This window comes from Borostomias antarcticus (assembly GCF_949987555.1).
Source record: "Borostomias antarcticus genome assembly, chromosome: 20".
NCBI lineage: Eukaryota > Metazoa > Chordata > Actinopteri > Stomiiformes > Stomiidae > Borostomias > Borostomias antarcticus.
This window is the reverse complement of record NC_140253.1, coordinates 14,213,641-14,233,696: the sequence shown is the minus strand read 5'-3', so window position 1 is coordinate 14,233,696 and position 20,056 is coordinate 14,213,641. Positions and strand designations below refer to the sequence as shown.

At 48.2% G+C, this 20,056-nt stretch overlaps 1 protein-coding gene across 1 annotated transcript; it reads left to right on the top strand.

Moving 5' to 3' along the window:
* The first annotated feature begins 1,430 nt into the window (after nucleotides 1-1,430).
* On the top strand, nucleotides 1,431-14,508 carry smarca5 (SNF2 related chromatin remodeling ATPase 5). Its single transcript, XM_084454534.1, has 22 exons — nucleotides 1,431-1,578; nucleotides 2,011-2,111; nucleotides 2,205-2,305; nucleotides 2,685-2,864; nucleotides 3,237-3,392; nucleotides 3,921-4,052; nucleotides 4,588-4,656; nucleotides 4,808-4,917; nucleotides 5,330-5,556; nucleotides 6,720-6,841; nucleotides 9,068-9,220; nucleotides 9,522-9,654; nucleotides 9,866-10,014; nucleotides 10,666-10,788; nucleotides 11,044-11,151; nucleotides 11,408-11,521; nucleotides 11,654-11,776; nucleotides 11,893-12,025; nucleotides 12,196-12,314; nucleotides 12,439-12,651; nucleotides 12,917-13,027; nucleotides 14,038-14,508. Exons 1-22 carry the CDS (start codon nucleotides 1,517-1,519, stop codon nucleotides 14,101-14,103), a joined length of 2,805 nt encoding a protein of 934 aa, XP_084310660.1. The 5' UTR covers nucleotides 1,431-1,516; the 3' UTR covers nucleotides 14,104-14,508.
* Nucleotides 14,509-20,056: the final 5,548 nt, after the last annotated feature.

Genomic DNA, 20,056 nt, shown 5'->3' with positions numbered 1-20,056 from the left:
CGCCTGTGACCAATTCCGTGTCTTTCATTATAAACAATAGGATCATACGTCTTAGCTGGAAGAAAGTTGTAAAAACCTTCTCTGGTAGTGAACGTTGGGTCTTACCCATCGAATAAACACACGATCTGTTTAAATCGAGGGAGAAATCCGGTTAAAAGAATGTCGGAAACTGGAAACGGCGTGGACCAGCGGGAAGAGCAGCCTGAACTTGAAGAAACCGGCGGAGCGGAGGTGAGAAATGGACGAGGGCGAAATGTTCAACAATGATCGCTGTTCTGAGTTGATATGACACCTTGAAACGGGGGTCGATTAGTGTTAAAGTGAGGTCTAACGTTAACACACTCGTTAAGTTTTGATGAGACATCTGAAACTTTCTGTCGGCTAGCTAGGCTAGTGGAGTTGTTGTTAGCCGGAGAGCGCTAGCTTGCACAACAGTCTCAGATCATCAACGGTAAAGGGTAGTTTCCGTAAACGGCGTTTAGGGATAAAATTAGGGTTGCGTTTAGGGTTTGGATTCGGTTTCGGTTTAGGGTCAAGGTTTGGTTTAAGTATAGGGTTGGGTTAGGGTTTGACCGGTCTCTGCGTTGATGGGAACTAGCCACTACCGATAATCAACAGCGACCCATCTCGTTGGGAGAGTGTGATCACGCAGTGGGAGGCCAGCCTGGTTCATAAGCACCGCACCGCGGCTAGCTGGGTGGCTAGCGAGGCTAGCGAGCCGCTAACCAGCTACGATCTTCATTCAGTCCACTTTTATTTGGCAAGTTGTGCGCATAGCGACACTTTTAACGACCACTAAACCTAATTCGCTTAGGCTGTAGCTAGCCGTGCCTGATGTTAATTGGCTTTGCCCAGAAAGTCACGCCGATCCAAATCAACGCGCCACTCAGTTGAGCACTTCGTCCCCATTGTGCAGCGCGCAGGGTTGGCCTAGTCTCTGATGACAGCAGCTCCCAGGCTCATGCTGTTACGGCACAGTAGCGATATGATATGACTGACCCGACAGTGGGACAACAAATATTGCTCTAGAAAGAAGAGCTTGGTTGGATAAAACGATTGGTTACACGTGTCCAGACCTGCCCCCTCCCCCCAAAAAACAACAACAACACTCGTGAACGTGATTGTGCAAGTATTTATTTACAAATCTCTCATCAGGAGAAGGATGACGCATCGGAGGCAGCGAAGAAGGGCTCGCCCGACGCCGGACAGGACGGCTCCTCCTCTTCCCAAACCACACAGGACGAGACGCCCGGCTACGAGGAGAAAGTGGTGAGCTCACCCTGCCCCCCCCCCCCCCCCCCCCGCCCACAGCTCTTGGGATCACGAGTGCCTGCGAATTATCTTAATTTCAGCGTTCGAAGCCGAGACGCCTCACCTCCCCGAATTCCTCTCTCTCTCGTGTGCGTTGCAGGAAACAGACCGGACCAACAGATTTGAGTATCTGCTGAAGCAGACGGAGGTGTTCGCCCACTTCATCCAGCCCGCCGCCCAGAAGACGCCCACCTCTCCCCTCAAGATGAAGCCAGGCCGTCCCCGCATCAAGAAGGACGAGAAACAGAACCTGCTCTCCGCCGGAGAGTGAGTACACGTCGCACGGAGGTGGAGCGGGCCGCTCAACGACCGCGGGGTCGACGGTTCGGATCCCGCCTCCTCCTGTTCCACACGTCGAAGTGTCCTCGGGCGAGGACGCCGAACCCCGAACCGCCCCCGATGAGCAGGCTATCACCTTGCATGGCAGCTGCCGCCATTGGAGCGTGAATGGGTGAATGAGAGGCCATTGAAAGGCGCTGTATAAGTGCAGTCCATTTACACGGGGTCGGACCAGTCGGTCGTTGGCCCGTTCAAGTCGGCGGCTAATTCAGGCACCTCCAGCCGATAATTGCGACGAACTTTGACGCAAGGCTCTTATTTACACTGAGTGAAGTGCAGGTGGCTGTGTGTGTGTGTGTGTGTGTGTGTGTGTTATAGAGAAGCTGATCGATCACACGCGCGCCTCTCTCTCTCCGACAGCAACCGCCATCGCCGCACGGAGCAGGAGGAGGACGAGGAGCTGCTGAGTGAGAACAGCAAGGCCACCAACGTCTGCACGCGCTTCGACGACTCCCCTTCCTGTACGTATACCCCCCCGCCACCGCGTTAACGGAATGCCATGGTAGAATCAAACCGGCGGGCGGGGCTAAAGCATGTGGTTTTGTCTCCCTCAGACGTGAAGGGGGGTAAGATGAGGGACTACCAGGTCCGCGGGCTCAACTGGCTCATCTCCCTGTACGAGAACGGCATCAACGGGATCCTCGCCGACGAGATGGTACGCCCCGCCGCACGCGCGCTGACTGGATTTAGTACCCGTGTGTGTGTGTGTGTGTGTGTGTGTGTGTGTGCGCGTGTGTGTGTGTGTGTGTGTGAGAGAGAAAGTGCAGGATAGAGATTCTGTGTGTGCGAGCGCATACTTATGATTGTGTGCAATACCTGTGTGTGTGCGAAATATCTGTGTTGTGTGTGTGTGTGTGTGTGTGTGTGTGAGAGAGAGAGAGTGAGTGTGTGTGTGTGTGAGAGAGAGAGAGAGAGAGAGAGAGTGAGAGAGAGAGAGTGTATGTGTGTGTGAGAGAGTGTGTATGTGAGAGAGAGTGTGTGTGTGTGAGCGAGAGTCTCCTCCACCGTCTCACCCCGGCCGGTGTGTCCCCCAGGGTTTGGGGAAGACCCTGCAGACCATCTCCCTGCTGGGCTACATGAAACACTACCGTGGCATCCCCGGGCCCCACATGGTCCTAGTGCCCAAGTCCACGCTCTACAACTGGATGAACGAGTTCAAGCGCTGGGTGCCCTCGCTCCGGGCCGTCTGCCTCATCGGGGACAGAGAACAGAGGGTGAGATCCGCCGTCCCACAAAAAGGTCACGACGACCACGGTGCGCAGAACCATATTCGGGACGTATTAGAAAAGGCGTGGTCATACGCGGCGTATCCATGGCGCGATCGGCGCTGGGAGTTGAGTGGCGGGCAGCTGTAGGGGGGTTGGGAGGGTGGTGGTGGGGTTTGTTTAGGAGTCTGGTTTACCGAGTCGCAGTGCAGACTTCTTTAAGACCCAGCGATAGTGTGGGATCAGCCATTCAGACGCAACCACAGAGTCTCGGAATGCTGATGTTCGCAGGGCTTTGGTACTCTGCCCACTCTTAACCCTATCTGTGTGTGTGTGTGTTTGTTTGTGTGTGTGTCTGTGTGTGTGTGTGTGTCCGCCCAGACGGCCATGATCAGGGACGTCCTGCTGCCGGGCGAATGGGATGTGTGCGTGACGTCGTACGAGATGCTCATCATCGAGAAGGCCGTCTTTAAGAAGTTCAACTGGCGCTACCTGGTCATCGACGAGGCCCACAGGATCAAGAACGAGAAGTCCAAGGTCTGGGAGCAGCATGGAACCTGATATAATATAATAACAACGCTGTTCTAGACCTGCGTATCCTAATCTAATGTCAACAATGCTGTTCTAGATCTACGTATCCTAATCTAATGTCAACAATGCTGTTCTAGATCTACGTATCCTAATCTAATGTCAACAACGCTGTTCTAGATCTACGTATCCTAATCTAATGTCAACAACGCTGTTCTAGATCTACGTTTCTAATCTGATAATGTCAACAACGCTGTTCTAGATCTACGTGTCTAATCTGATAATGTCAACAACGCTGTTCTAGATCTACGTATCCTAATCTGCGGTTAGGGCTGCGTTCATCTACGCTGTTATCGATTTACCGTAATTCGTGAGCGCACACTGGATTGGCGGTGCCCCTATTCAAAGCATTCATCCTGAAACTCGCTCGCGCACACGTGCCCCTCTCCCCGTCCCGGGAGGCTTGCCGGCCCTAACGGTGTGTAACGGTGTGTAACAGTGTGTAACGGTGTGGTTTTTCTGTGGCCCCGTCCCCAGCTGTCGGAGATCGTGCGCGAGTTCAAGACCACCAACCGCCTGCTGCTGACCGGCACGCCGCTGCAGAACAACCTCCACGAGCTGTGGGCCCTGCTCAACTTCCTGCTGCCCGATGTCTTCAACTCCTCAGAGGTGAGAGAGAGGGGGAGAGAGGGAGAGAGAGACCGCCCAGAGAGAGGACGCCCTCTTCTGTGAAACGCCAAAAGCGTACTGCGTGAAGTGCTGTTTTTGCCATTATATAATATAAGACTGAACGTACCTCGGTGTGACACCAACACAGGAAAGTCTGTCTTTAGTATTCACGCCCCCGAGAGGTGGACCAGACTGCAGGACCCCCTAAAGCTGGAGCAGCCTGTCTCTCTGGAGAGGTTTAAGGTTCTGATAGAAGCTGTGCTCCATGTCGACTGCACATTTCTTGTAGTCTTTTATGTTTTTATCCTGGATCAAATGACTTTGTTTTTGAGTTTGTTGTTTTGTTGGATCATGCTCCTATTTTGTATGTGTTTTTTTTTTATTGTAATCAGGGCGGCATTGAAAAAGAGAGCTTGCTCTCAGTTGTCTTCCCTGAATAAAGGTCTCAATTCAATATGCGTGTATCTGTGTGAAACCTTGGAACGGTGCTTTTTGCTTTTTTTGTGTGGACTGATTACACGTTTTGTTCTGAAAGGACTTTGACTCCTGGTTCGACACCAACAACTGTCTGGGAGACCAGAAGCTAGTGGAGCGTCTTCACACTGTGAGTAGCAACAAAAAAACAACGGTTCTCTAGCACCTGAGCCTTTGACATTTGAAATATGTTCCACTTCTATGGCCCATGGCTATTCTTGTTGGTTAAATGTGTGTGTGCGTGTGTGCGTGTGTGCGTGTGTGTGTGTGTGTGTGTGTAGGTACTCCGTCCCTTCCTGCTGCGTCGTATCAAAGCGGAGGTGGAGAAGTCCCTGCTGCCCAAGAAAGAGGTGAAGATGTACGTGGGGCTGAGCAAGATGCAGAGAGAGTGGTGAGTGTCCCGCCCTTCCCTTTTAGGTGTAACTAGGGTTAAGTTACATCACTACTAAGAGCTAGGGTTAGGGTTCAGTTACACCACTACTAAGAGCTAGGGTTAGGGTTCAGTTACACCACACAAATAGATTGGCTAGCTATATGCCATAAAATAACCATATCCTGATATTTTCAGAATTCAGAAATGTCAAATATAATTTCTGAAACAACCACCCAGCCAGCGAACATCAACTCGGTATCAGCGCAGTTGCACACCTCTGTTGAGACGAACGCCTCTCTCCATCTCTCTGTTTCTCCATCTCTCCGTCTCTCCATCTCTCGTCTCTCCATCTCTCGTCTCTCCATCTCTCGTCTCTCCATCTCTCCGTCTCTCCATCTCTCCATCTCTCCGTCTCCGTCCCCCCCGCCAGGTACACCAAGATCCTGATGAAGGACATCGACATCCTGAACTCTGCGGGGAAGACGGACAAGATGCGTCTGCTGAACGTGCTGATGCAGCTGAGGAAGTGCTGTAACCACCCCTACCTGTTCGACGGGGCGGAGCCCGGCCCGCCCTACACCACCGACCTCCACCTGGTGGTCAACAGCGGCAAGATGGCCGTCCTGGACAAGCTGCTGCCCAAGATGAAGGTGCAGGGTGAGTAGAGATGGAACGGTATGAACATTTCACATCACGATTATAGTGACCAAAATGATCATGGTTATCGGTATTATCACGGTATTATTAAAATGTGCTGAAAATTTTCAAAAACCGATGATACACACACTGAAATCATTTAACCAAGTTTTAAATTGAAAACCACAAATGCATTTAGCAGCACTATGCACTTTTTGTTTTCATAAACATTAAAATAATGCATCTTGGAGACTGTTGCTAACTTTCTAACTGTTGCTAACGGTTCATGCTGGACAGTATTTCAGCAACTTTTTCAAAGCGTGGTAGTCAAACACGATTTTAGTGATAATTTTATTGCGATAAATGTAATCAAATGTTATTGTGATTTATCATTATACCGGTAATTGTTACATCCCTAATGCCGGGCTCACACTACAGGATATTTAAAATCCTAACCATTTTCGAAATCGGGTTACATCACGCACATAAGGAGAATCTTAACAGATATTCTTCTTGCGCATCTCAAACAAGCACACAACACAGCAAGTTTTGAAAATAACGGCTCAGCACACACTACAGGATCTTATCGTGCCCGAGGGAGCAACGAACCACTGGTCTCGCCGTCTCACTTGTAAAGTCGGGACGTAATAATCCTAAATATCAAACATGTTTGATATTATCGGGGCCGCCCCGATGGGTCTGCGAGCCGATCGGGAGGTATAAGATTGGATCTGTAAACCCCTCACATTACAAGATCATCTGGGCCGATCATCGGCCCCGACCAACGTTCCAGACCAGATTTCTCCTCCGATTGTCGGGAGAGGTGAATCGGGGATAAATCGGCCCAAAAATCCTGTAGTCTGAGCCCGGCTTAAGGGTGAGTGGAGGCGCCCGGCCGGCGGCGTCCCCCGGGTCCTAGAGGGAGACCTCCGCCGCGCCGCCGGCGATTAGCGACATCTCGAAAATGCGTTCGCCGTCTCTCGATTTGATTATTTTGCAAAATCTCGCTCACGTTTTGGAACCAAACTTAAACGACAATAAAACTATTGATCTGCAGATGCCCGGGTGAAGGTGACGTGTGGTTTCACTCTGAAGAGAAACCCTTCAGTATGTCAGGCTAGCGCTACTGGCTGTGTTGATGTGTGTTAATCGGCCGCTAACAACACCCCCCCCCCCCCCCACAGGCTCTCGGGTCCTCATCTTCAGCCAGATGACCAGATGCCTGGACATCTTGGAGGACTACTGCATGTGGAAGAACTTTGGCTACTGCCGGCTGGATGGACAGACACCCCACGAGGAGCGACAGGTACCATGGCTCTAAGCTAACATGGAGCACATGTGCTCCTAAATGAAAAAAATTTAGGAGCACAGAAAGAAATTTAGGAGCGCAACGGAAAATTTGAAATAACAGATTTTTATTAGCAACACACACATTAGGCCTACTGCCAACAACAATAAACAATAATAACCTGCTCACCATAAGAGCTCTCATCCTCTCCTACTATACTATTCCCACACACTTCATCAGGTGCATTGGTCCTAATGAAGACTATACTATTCCCACACACTTCATCAGGTGCATTGGTCCTAATGAAGACTATACTATTCCCACACTCTTCATCATGTGCATTGGTCCTAATGAAGACTATACTATTCCCACACACTTCATCAGGTGCATTGGTCCTAATGAAGACTACTATTCCCACACACTTACATTACATTACATTACAGTCATTTAGCAGACGCTTTTATCCAAAGCGACTAACAATAATTGCATTTAACGTAGGAAGAGCCAATGTTCTACTACTTGCCAGAACTCACAAGTGCATCTTCTCTCTAAAACAAGTGACCAAGAGCATAATCTAGTGCTGAAGGCAAAGTGCAAGAATAGCAATCTAAAGTACAGTGCAATATTATATAATATATGTGCATTGGACCTAATGAAGACTATACTATTCTCACACACTTCACCATATGCATTGGTCCTAATGAAGACTATAGCTTCTATTCCCACACACTTCACCATATGCATTGGTCCTAATGAAGACTATAGCTTCTATTCCCACACACTTCATCAAGTGCATTGGTCCTAATGAAGACTATACTATTCCCACACTCTTCATCAAGTGCATTGGTCCTAATGAAGACTATACTATTCCCACACTCTTCATCATGTGCATTGGTCCTAATGAAGGGTATGGCCCAATCCCAATACCCCCCTTAGCCCTAGCCCTTGGCTCTACCCCTACATTTTGCACGTTCATGCGTAGGTTAGTGTGTCCCATTCCTTTTAGCTTCTAGGGCTAGGGAGCATATCGAGGGCTAGTGGACGTTTAAACAATCCTCCAAAACGAGGGTTTTCAGATGCTGACTTGAAACCGAGGGGTATATGAAAATTCACACAATGCTTTGTGAATTTAGCTGCTGGTGCCGTGAAAAAACATGGGAAGAAGCCCAATATCTCTTGCAAATAATAATTCCAAAATTTTAAAATCAGTGGAAAAGCTTAGTTTAATGTAGATGCAAAGGAACATGTCATTGGATCGTTATGACACGCGTTTCAGGAAAACGCTTTTTACGATGTCGGCATTTCATTGCGTTTGGATATGGATCCAGTTACTGGTAGGCTACAGTGCAATGTTGAATCTAATCCAATCAATAGATTTTTGAGTGACAGTTGATTTGACTCCCCCCGGGCCTCACCGAATTCCTCTCTCTCCTTGGTTCCACTTTTCCTGGCAAAATACGATTGAATGGGCTTCATTTTGTTAACGTTACTGCCAGGGGCATTCGGCGCCTGCACAGTCGTTTTTGAGTGAGGGCAGCTGAGCTGTCATTATGAGAGTTCTGCGCGTTGCAGGTTGCAGTCGTGGAACTTTACAGTCCCACAGTTGTGGGACTTGTAGTTTTGTATACGGGTGCGCAAAACTTTGACTAGTTTGATCCAATTTGCATGGATTTATTTTAGACAAAAAATGCGAGTGAAATAGTTGAAAACAGTGTGCTCCTAAATGATTTTTTCTGATCGCACAAAACTATTTAGTATTACTAGTGAGTAAAGCCCTTAGAGCCCTGCGGCTGACCCTTCACCTCTAAACAAGACCCCACCCCCTGACCACGACTGAACCCTGATAATGATAATAGAATAAACATTCAGTTGATGTGAATAGAAAGAAAGAGAAAGAAAGAAAGAAAGAAAGAAAGAAAGAAAGAAAGAGAGAAAGAGAGAAAGAAAGACAACGAAAGAAAGAAGCCTTTATTTAGGTGGAAGAAGAAGGAAAGAGAAAGAAAGAAAAGCCTTTATTTAGAAAGGGAAGAAGAAGGAAAGAAAGAAAGAGAAAGAAAGAAAAGCCTTTATTTAGAAAGGGAAGAAGAAGGAAAGAAGGAAGCCTTTATTTAGACAGGGAAGAACCTACTGAGACCAGGTTTCATTTACAGTCACAGATGTGTCCTGCTTACAAACAACATATAATAGTAATTAATTAAAATGTGTCAAAGTACTTAATTTCCCACCTGCCCCGGCTGTTCACAGATCTCCATTAACACGTTCAACGAGCCCAACAGCTCCAAGTTCCTCTTCATGCTGAGCACCAGGGCCGGGGGGTTGGGCATCAACCTGGCAACCGCAGATGTGGTCATCCTCTACGACTCGGACTGGAACCCTCAGGTGGACCTGCAGGCCATGGTCAGTACCGCCTACCGACAACACTCGTCCCTACTGAATAAAAAAGAAAAACCTTTTCATTTTCAGTTCCTGGAATGGCTTGCTATTTCTCCAATGGCTGACTTAAATAGTAGCTGTAAATGTCTTGTCCAGCGCCTGTAGTTCATGATGATCAATATATGACTTAAGTTTATAACTGAGCAGCTAATATTGTTAAACACAACTAGTCTATTTGAGGTGTGTACTGCATAGTTGGTCCTTTCTACCCGGCAACTGTGAGACATACGAATCCTGATTGGTTGTTTTGGCCCCTCCCCCTCAGGACCGAGCCCACAGGATTGGCCAGCAGAAGCAGGTGCGCGTGTTCCGCTTCATCACGGAGAACACGGTGGAGGAGAGGATCGTGGAGCGGGCCGAGATGAAGCTCCACCTCGACTCCATCGTCATCCAGCAAGGTACCGTATTCACCCGTCAGGGAGAGGACCGCCCACGTCGGGATTCTCACCACGTGACGACCAGTGTGTTGATGCAGTATGCGTCTTAGATAGAGGCTCAGAGGCATTTTAGATCTCGTACAGATACATTTTTAAACTTAAACGCTGTGTGTGTGTGGAGATGAAGACAACGGTTTGCCGCTGGTTCACGTGGCGTCTCCGTGCGTTACAGGTCGACTGGTCGACCCCAACCTCAACAAGCTGGGCAAGGACGAGATGCTGTCCATCATCCGCCACGGCGCCACCCACGTGTTCGCCTCCAAGGAGAGCGAGATCACGGACGAGGACATCGACGCCATCCTGGAGAGGGGCGAGAAGAAGGTCAGGAGCCCGCTGATAGAACCACGCTACCTGATGATGTTCTGATAGAACCACGCTACCTGATGATGTTCTGATAGAACCACGCTACCTGATGATGTTCTGATAGAACCACGCTACCTGATGATGTTCTGATAGAACCACGCTACCTGATGATGTTCTGATAGAACCACGCTACCTGATAATGTTCTGATAGAACCACACTACCTGATGTTCTGATAGAACCACACTACCTGATGATGTTCTGTTAGAACCACGCTACCTGATGTTCTGTTAGAACCACACTACCTGATGATGTTAGAATGGCCATGCATGAAGTCAAGTCATTCTTCTGTTATGTTATTATACTATATAGTCTGTTTATAATATATTATAATAACTGTATGGTTTGGGCCGATACCCATGTTTAAAATGACAATTTGGCCGATAGATTTATGAAATGACCTTTAAATGCAACACAACATAAACATCGTCCACTGCCGCCGGCGAATGTCATCTTACTTACATGGCAGTCAACGAGGCGAACGTCGGCCGATACCGTACGGCCGATATTATTGGTGTATCCCTAAACCACTGTCACACTGTAGCGAGTAGTACTGTACTTCCTGTGCCGTGGTTCTGACGGGTGCGCGGCGTTCTCCCGTGTTCCCCCAGACCCTGGAGATGAAGGAGAAGATGGAGAACTTGGGGGAGAGCTCTCTGAGGAACTTCACCATGGACACGGAGAACAGCAGCGTGTACACCTTCGAAGGAGAGGACTACCGAGAGAAGAAGAAGGTACCGTGCCGCCCGCCGGACGCCCCCCCGGTCACCCCAGCGCACCTCGCCCGTTTCAGTGCGTCGCACGACCGCAGACGACTGTCCGGCGTGAAAAGTGCCTCGTTTTCTCTTCCACGCGCGCTCTCTGTTTTTCATGTTTGTGTGTATGAAAGAGAATTAGCACTTGGTTGTAGTCTGTATTAAGACCGGCAACATAATGTATTTCAACACCAATCGCAGCAAGTTTTCAAGGTTGGACTTCCTGCCCAACAGGTGGTCGCTAACTGGATCGAGCCGCCCAAGAGGGAGAGGAAGGCCAACTACGCCGTGGACGCCTACTTCAGAGAGGCCCTGCGCGTCAGCGAGCCCAAAGCACCCAAGGTGGGTCCCACCTCACCGCCGCCCCCCTCAGGACAGGGGTGGAAATGCAGACTTAACATTCCCAGGCCGCCGGGTTGATTTATAGTCAAACTATTTAATTTAATATAATTCAAAGTGCCCTTGTCACAGCCTACCCCAGCACGCAGTGTGGCTCAGCGGTCCCTCTTCGTGAGGGGCACTGCACTGAAATATCAACCCACCGATGAATCTTTTTTAAAGCCAAACCAACCGGTTGTCCCCCCCCTTCTCTCCGTAGGCCCCTCGGCCTCCGAAGCAGCCCAACGTTCAGGACTTCCAGTTCTTCCCCCCGCGTCTGTTTGAGCTGCTGGAGAAGGAGATCCTCTTCTACAGGAAGACCATCGGCTACAAGGTGCGCCGCCGGCCTTACTTAATGTCCAGGCTGTACATAATGTTCCAGTATGGAAAGGGTGGAGTGTTTCTAAGTGCGTTTGTGTGTGTGTGTGCGTGTGCGTGTGCGTGCGTGTGTGTGTGCGCGTTTCAGGTTCCTCGTAACCCCGAACTCCCCAACTCGGCTCAGCACCAGAAGGAGGAGCAAGCCAAGATTGACGAGGCGGAGGCCCTATCAGAGGAGGAGCTGGAGGAGAAGGAGAACCTCCTCTCACAGGTATTGGCCGAAAAGTTTTTTTTGACCCGCTGATCTATTTGATATGGATTACAACTGTGTTGGTGTTTCTTGTCGATACACGCGCTCATAAGCTTCCACTTGAAACTTCAATGCAGGGCTTCACGATTTGGAACAAGCGCGACTTCAACCAGTTCATCAAAGCCAACGAGAAGTGGGGGCGAGATGACATTGAGAACATCGCCAGGGAGGTCGAGGGCAAAACACCAGAAGAAGTCATGGAATATTCCGGTAACCACACACACACACACACCATTCAACTTAAACCTGGACCATCTAGTAGTACTTGACCTTGTCCAGGATGAGCAATCTAGTGGGCAGAGCTGTGGTGTCGTAAACCTATCACAAGAAAAGACTAGCATGTTGTTAACGTGTGTGTGTGTTCTTGCGTGTTCTCGCAGCTGTTTTCTGGGAACGTTGCAATGAGCTTCAGGACATCGAGAAGATCATGGCCCAGATCGAGAGAGGGGAGGCCAGGATTCAGAGGAGGATCAGCATCAAGAAAGCACTGGACACAAAGGTAGCTCCTCCTTCCCCGAACGTATAAACCACCACTCTGTACAAGCAAGTCACATTACTAAGCCCTCTATTCTGTTTAAACAAAAGTAGAACTGAAGTGATTGTGACCCCGCCCCTCCGTCCAGATTGGCCGCTACAAGGCTCCGTTCCACCAGCTGCGGATCTCCTACGGGACCAACAAGGGGAAGAACTACACGGAGGAGGAGGACCGCTTCCTCATCTGCATGCTGCACAAGCTGGGCTTCGACAAGGAGAGCGTCTACGACGAGCTGCGCCAGTGCATCCGCAACTCGCCGCAGTTCCGCTTCGACTGGTTCCTGAAGTCCAGGACCGCCATGGTGAGAGCGGCCCGGGTTCCGGGGGGGGGGTGTTGGGTCGGAGGCGTGCGGAAAAATGTGCGTTCTAGTAATTGCGTCGGTTGAGAACGTTGTCGTGCCCTTGGTCCGTTATGTTGATTTTATGTTGACACTGACAAAAGGCTTGAGGGATGTTTGGATCAACTTTGAAGGGTGTGAATTGAAAGTATAACTGTGTGTGTGTGTGCGTGCGTGCGTGTGTGTGTGTGTGTGTATGTGTGTGCATGTGTGTGTGTGTGTGCTGTAGGAGCTCCAGAGGCGCTGCAACACCCTGATCACGCTGATCGAGAGAGAGAACATGGAGCTGGAGGAGAGAGAGAAGGCCGAGAAGAAGAAGAGAGGACCCAAATCAGCCTCAGTAAGACCACGCTCCTACTGACCACGCTCCTGCTGACCACACTGACCACGCTCCTACTGACCACGCTCCTACTGACCACGCTCCTACTGACCACGCTCCTACTGACCACGCTCCTGCTGACCACACTCCTACTGACCATGCTCCTACTGACCACGCTCCTACTGACCATGCTCTTACTGACCACGCTCCTGCTGACCATGCTCCTACTCACTATCACACTATCTTCTATATACACTATCCTCTAAATACCCTGTCCCCTCAGTATCCTCTCCTCTGCCTGTGTGCTCTCACTCAAACTACATCACCCCCCTCCTCCCTGCTCTCACTCAAACTACATCACCCCCCTCCTCCCTGCTCTCACTCAAACTACATCACCCCCCTCCTCCCTGCTCTCACTCAAACTACATCACCCCCCTCCTCCCTGCTCTCACTCAAACTACATCACCCCCCTCCTCCCTGCTCTCACTCAAACTACATCACCCCCTCCTCCCTGCTCTCACTCAAACTACATCACCCCCCTCCTCCCTGCTCTCACTCAAACTACATCACCCCCCTGCTCTCACTCAAACTACATCACCTCCCTGCTCTCACTCAAACTACATCACCCCCCTCCTCCCTGCTCTCACTCAAACTACATCACCCCCCTCCTCCCTGCTCTCACTCAAACTACATCACCTCCCTGCTCTCACTCAAACTACATCACCTCCCTGCTCTCACTCAAACTACATCACCCCCCTCCTCCCTGCTCTCACTCAAACTACATCACCCCCCTCCTCCCTGCTCTCACTCAAACTACATCACCCCCCTCCTCCCTGCTCTCACTCAAACTACATCACCCCCCTCCTCCCTGCTCTCACTCAAACTACATCACCCCCCTCCCCCCTGCTCTCACTCAAACTACATCACCCCCCTCCTCCCTGCTCTCACTCAAACTACATCACCCCCTCCTCCCTGACAGACTCACACCCGTCACAGCTGTTGTTGTTTTCCTCGTGTCTCTCTTCCCTCAGGCCCAGAAGAGGAAGTCGGAGGGCACCCCGGACGGACGAGGCCGCAGGAAGAAGCTGAAGCTGTGAGACGCCCGTCTGCCAGGCGTCCCAATGAAGGAGGAAGAGGAGGGCGAGGAAGAGAGCGGATGAAGGCTCCACTATAGTTAGTCGTAGCGTCGGTGTTTGTTTGTTTTTTACGGGTCGTGACTATGTACTGTATAATCACTGTAAAGAAACCCCCAGAGGACTGAGTTTCTCTTTGCTTCTAGCGCGACTCTTTCTAGAATGTTCTAGGAAAGGTTGAGTGCTCGTTCACAGGCCTCCTCGTAGTGACTCAACCCCAATGCTGCAGTTGCTCCGGATTAGTTTTTTTTTTTTTTTCTACCTTTTTTACTAGTACTTGAGGTGATAAAAATAAATGTATTTATGCCTGTTCGGTTGTGTACAACATTCCATAGCCTAAAACTATGTATCCCTTTTTTATTTTGAAGAAACCGGTATTGTTTTAATTTACCTACATGGTTTAGAAATGTGTCTTTTTGGAACATGTCTCAAATAAACTACCCCACTTTGTAAAAAGCTGTCTGACTCTAAAGGCATAAATATACTTTATGCAAAGTACCTTTTTCCCCCCATCTCCCTGTCAAACTTCCTCATCAGACCTGGGATTTGAACTAGCAACCCCAGTTAGGTTGGTAGCCAACCTCTAACCACGATGTCTGGTCCATGGTAACTCCAGGTAAGTCTTGAGAGCTAACATTGGACGGGTGAAGACGTGCGTCTCTCTACACACCTGTTACCAAATACCAGTCATTCCCTCTAGGAAGCAGGAAAGTGTTGAAGATATTTTCTTGACCTCAGGAGTTTAGTTCTAGGTTGATGGGTTCTAGTAAATTTTTGAATAAATATTCCAGAGACCAATGCACATTTTGGTCATTTTCATTATAAGCTTACAGGCATGTCTAACGCCAGAGAGCTGAAAACAAAGAAATCCAAGATGTGGTCCAGAGACACACAGATATACCAAACAAGAGACTGACAGTCTCTCCTAACCATTCCTTATCTATTTTATTGCCTGCCCATCCTCTCAGAAAGGGGTTTGCGGGAGGATGGTGTTGAAGGCAGAGCTGAAGTTCACAAACGGGATCCTGGCGTAGGTGCCTGCGTGTTCCAGGTGCTGTAGAATGTAGTGAAGGGCCATGTTTACCGAGTCGTCCACAGACCTGTTTGCTCTGTAGGGAGCTGCAGGGGATCATGTGATCAACTACTTTCAGGATCTAGCCCACAGTTGTTAAAGATTGGCGTGGGTTGAGCGCGTGGCCTCATTTTTTTTAAACATAGATACAGGTATGGTGCCGATTGAAGATGTTTTGTTTTTTCCCTATAATGAGACGCTGGAACCTGTAGGGCTATTGGTAGTCAATAAATGTCTAAGGGTGCATTCTCACATTTCACCAGTAGAGTGTGACATAGCTTTACTATAACAGCAGTTTGTACATGTAGTAGGCAAAGTATATATGCCTCTTGTATAACATAGTAGTTACTAGTGTGAATATGTGTTAATATGTTGTGTTTTGTACATTTTGGGTATTACAACATGTCATCACCTATGGAATTGCAACATTTCGATTGTGAAGGGGGTGAAATTATAAGGAAAAAAAATATACAGCTGCATTGGTTAGTTTGCTAGGCAATGTAAAATAGTTGTGTGTAAGTGAATGTTATTTAGATATGTCAACCCTGTATTTTGTGCATAGAGGTTAATGTTTGTTAATGTTAATTTTGTTGCGTATCTACAATGTTGTAGTTGTCATTTATTAGCGTGTAATTACATTATTCAGTTGAGAAATAGTTTGGTGAGGATTGTTTCTCATTCATAATGAATGTTTCTCAGTTGATTGTATCCGCAACAGGACGCGGTGTAGATGAAGAGCATGGAGTCCAGGTGGACGTAGAGGAGCTCTATAGGTGATTCATATGACATGACATCCTCCTTTTATAGTCATGCAGGTATTGACACACACACACACACACACACATAGGCGATTTTACCCTCTGAGAGTAGGGGGGGCAACATTTTGACGTGAGAAAAAAAAAAACTTCTGCCGTCTCGTCCCGTCTATTTACAAAGAATACCAGTTGTGAACAGTATGCTAATGAGAAATCCGTATGACAATTCAATATGTACAACGCATCAAACTTCATCTAGACACCACGAGCATGTCAATATGACTTTATGACCGAGCACTAGGCCATACCCAACATCACAACATCAAACTGCAACTGCCTGCTGGTGCTAGCTTCCTCGCCGATGGTGATGTTGCTAGTGTTAGTGTTAGTGCTAGTGTTAGTGATAGTGTTAGTGTTAGTGTTAGTGCTAGTGCTAGTGTTAGTGCTAGTGCTAGTGCTAGTGATAGTGCTAGTGATAGTGCTAGTGTTAGTGATAGTGATAGTGATAGTGATAGTGATAGTGTTAGTGCTAGTGTTAGTGCTAGTGCTAGTGCTAGTGTTAGTGCTAGTGCTAGTGTTAGTGTTAGTGCTAGTGTTAGTGCTAGCTCCGATAGCCTCTGGAGCACTTCTGCATTCGATTGCACCTGCTGCGCTGTCATTTCGAGTGGTAGCTTCTTCATTAGCATTGCCAGATTTTATTTTATGAAGAAGTGGTAAATTGTTTTTATAGCTCTTTTTGCCATTATGAGCAGGTTGGCTAGTTGTAGCTTGTTGAGCACTGAGCAGTACAGTCAGATCTCATTTTTTTCGACGGACGAGTTGTGCCATTAGTGGATTATGAATATATATGTTACGGTCAATGTGAGAAAACGGGGAATGTGAGCTTTTCCCGGTTATTGCGCACGTTCCCCGACCTCGCGGGGAATGTAGGAGAAACGTGCGTTTCTCACATCTCCCGGGTAATGTGCACATTCCCCGACCTTGCGGGAGATGTGAGAAATTGGTTAGTATTTCTCACATCTCCCGCAAGGTCGGGGATTGTGCACATTAACCGGGAAATGCTTACAATTCCCGACCTTGCGGTAAATCTAGCAAAGTCCAGCCGTATGCAAAACCTCTGCGCAGCCGGGTGGTGGGAGAGGGCTCGTGCGCTTAGAACGAGAGGCGCTTGACATTTTGCCCATGGTTTTCGAATACATAGCATCAATTGCATTAATGGAAACATTAAATTGGGTCTAATTATACATGTGTTCAAAGTTAAGATAATTAGCCTACAAGCCGCGAGGCTACGCAACACAAGCAAAACAATCTCAATGTTTCACTCGTCCCACTCATCTGTTTCACTCGCCCCGCACGGCAGCGACAAGAGAAACAATGCACATCTTCTGTTCTCGGCCGTCTTGAATTGAACTGTTACACCACAGAACGAAACTTACAACTAATAGGTTAGTAAAGGACATGTACAAGTTGTTTGTCATCAAAAAATGTAATCTCCATCTTTATTAATTTCTGTGTAAATCTGATCAAACCAAAAAGTGTTTCATTCGTCCCGGTCCTCCCCTACAGTTAATAACAGTCTGTGGTCTACCTTGAACAGTAATATAGCCTATGCTGCACACAGTGTGAGTAGTATTAGGAGGATAGGCCTACACTGGTGATCAAGTTAACAAACGCAAAAGGAACATTGCAACAACAGGAAGGTGGGAACCTCCAAAGGAACCCTACACGTTAGCTAGCCGAAAGACAGACGAAAAGACGAAAAATCTCTCACAGGTGTGTGCCAGTAACGTTAGCCCAACTACCGTGGGTGCCTCTTATGGTGCACGCCATCCAGGGTTGCCAGATTGGTGTGATGTTTTCCAGCCCAATGAGTGCTCAAAATCCGCCCAATGTGATTAAAAAAAACGCCCAAATATTATAGTATATAACATATAGCAGTGCATGCTAAGAAAAATGCCTTTCAGTTGAAATACCGAAAATAATAATAACTCGTGGTAAACTGCAACACACGCCTACACATGTCACACACAGCCTACGACAGAGAGAAAGATGCGTAATCCCATCAAATAGTCAAAGAAATGATAATGCAGGCAACAAATTATAATAACACATGAGAAGCATGGCTATATCATGAATAGAGGACAAGATGACAAGCTAGATAACAAGCTTTAGTGGTGACAAGAAACCGCTAGAGAATGTGACAAGTGGACTAGGCTACACAACTTCCAATGGTAGGCCTATATAACCACCTGTATAACCACCCATGAATACCCTGCCTGCTCGCCTACAATAACCGAGTCAGGAGTGTGATACTCAGGCAGGCAAGCAGGCAGAGACACAAGTAATGCATCACTCAATGATGCGACATCCAGAAACACCTGCTGTATAGTATTAAGTAAAAATGTCTTACCTTCACGCCGAACAGGCCAGGAGTCCATTCCAACTTCTAACGTAACTCGTAAATGTAAAACTATGTAGGCCTACATGTGGTGAACTTGCTAATTAGCAAGTATTAATAGATGGTTGAGTCAAAGCTCCCCAACAACTGTCGGGGAGGGTGGAACGTTGCAGCCGTCAAACCGCTCCGTGTTAGACCGAGCGCACGTCCATGAGAGCAGAAAGCAGCGGTAATCCCATGCGATTTCTGGCATTATCTTTAGCGTCACTTGGGAAAATTCTCTCTCCACATGAGCATTTGATATGGGCAGAGTGAGCAATATGATTGCGCCAAGTGCCACATCCTGAAAGCACAGATTTCCTCCGGCATCTTTAAAGGCCTCTACCTCCAGCCAAAAGGCATCGATGCGGTGATCATGACAGAAACCTGCTGATCCCACATCCCCAAATTGGCATCTTTAGGTTTCTTCGGGGGTAGCTAGCTAGATTTGACTCCGACCTCGACCTCGACCTTCTCCTTGACCGTGTGAATCAAATGCATTGAACAGGGAGATCTCCCTCACCCCTATTGGACAGGTGCACATCTCCCACCCTATTACTAACATCATTGGATAAAATTGAAACGTCTGTCCCGCCAGTTTTAAAATATAGGCCTATATATTTTTTTTTAAACGCCCGCCCAATGCTATTTTTTCCAGCCCATCCGCCCAATGCTATTTTTTCCGGCCAAACGTGATCAAAAGAAGCCCAATTGGGCGTGAACCCGCCCAATCTGGCAACACTGACGCCATCTGAGGCGTCACATAAGCCCTCTCCCACCACCCGGCTGCGCAGAAGTTTTGCATTCGGTTGCGCTTTCCTAGATTTACCGCAAGGTCGGGAATTGTAAGCATTTCCCGGTTAATGTGCACAATCTCCGACCGTACGGGAGATGTGAGAAATACTAACCAATTTCTCACATCTCCCGCAAGGTCGGGGAATGTGCACATTACCCGGGAGATGTGAGAAACGCACATGTTTCTCCTACATTCCCCGCGAGGTCAGGGAATGTGCGCAATAACCGGGAAAAGCTCACATTCCCCGTTTTCTCACATTGACCGTAACATATATATATTTTTAAAGGTAGCCTAGTTTAAGTAATAAATACACTTTTAAAATTAATGATGATCTAACACAAACTGGTACAAACCACAATTATGTATTTAATAATTGTGTTAATTAGTAAAAAAAAAAAAAGTTTTTTTTTTTTTTTTTTAAGAATCTGAGCAGAGTTGGGCTGTCCAATCAGGGGGGTGCGTGGCGTCTTTGGAGCGGTCAGGGGTGCGTGGCGTCTGTGTTTGGAGCGGTCAGGGGCGCGTGGCGTCTTTGTTTGGAGCGGTCAGGGGCGCGTGGCGTCTGTTTGGAGCGGTCAGGGGCGCGTGGCGTCTTTGTTCGGGGCGGTCAGGAGCGGTCAGGGGCGCGTGGCGTCTGTGTTTGGGGCGGTCAGGAGCGGTCAGGGGTGCGTGGCCGCCGGTCCTCCCGGTGCGAGGGGACCAGTCCAGTCTCATCAGGGACAGAGAGGAGCGCCGTTTTCATGGTTCTACTGTATGTTGTCGTTGTAGTTATTTGCTCATTGTTTATTGTGTTGTAATAGTGATTTTTAGGTGTTTTTAAGATTTTGTATGCTTTTTTAAATATGTGACTTATGTCGCCT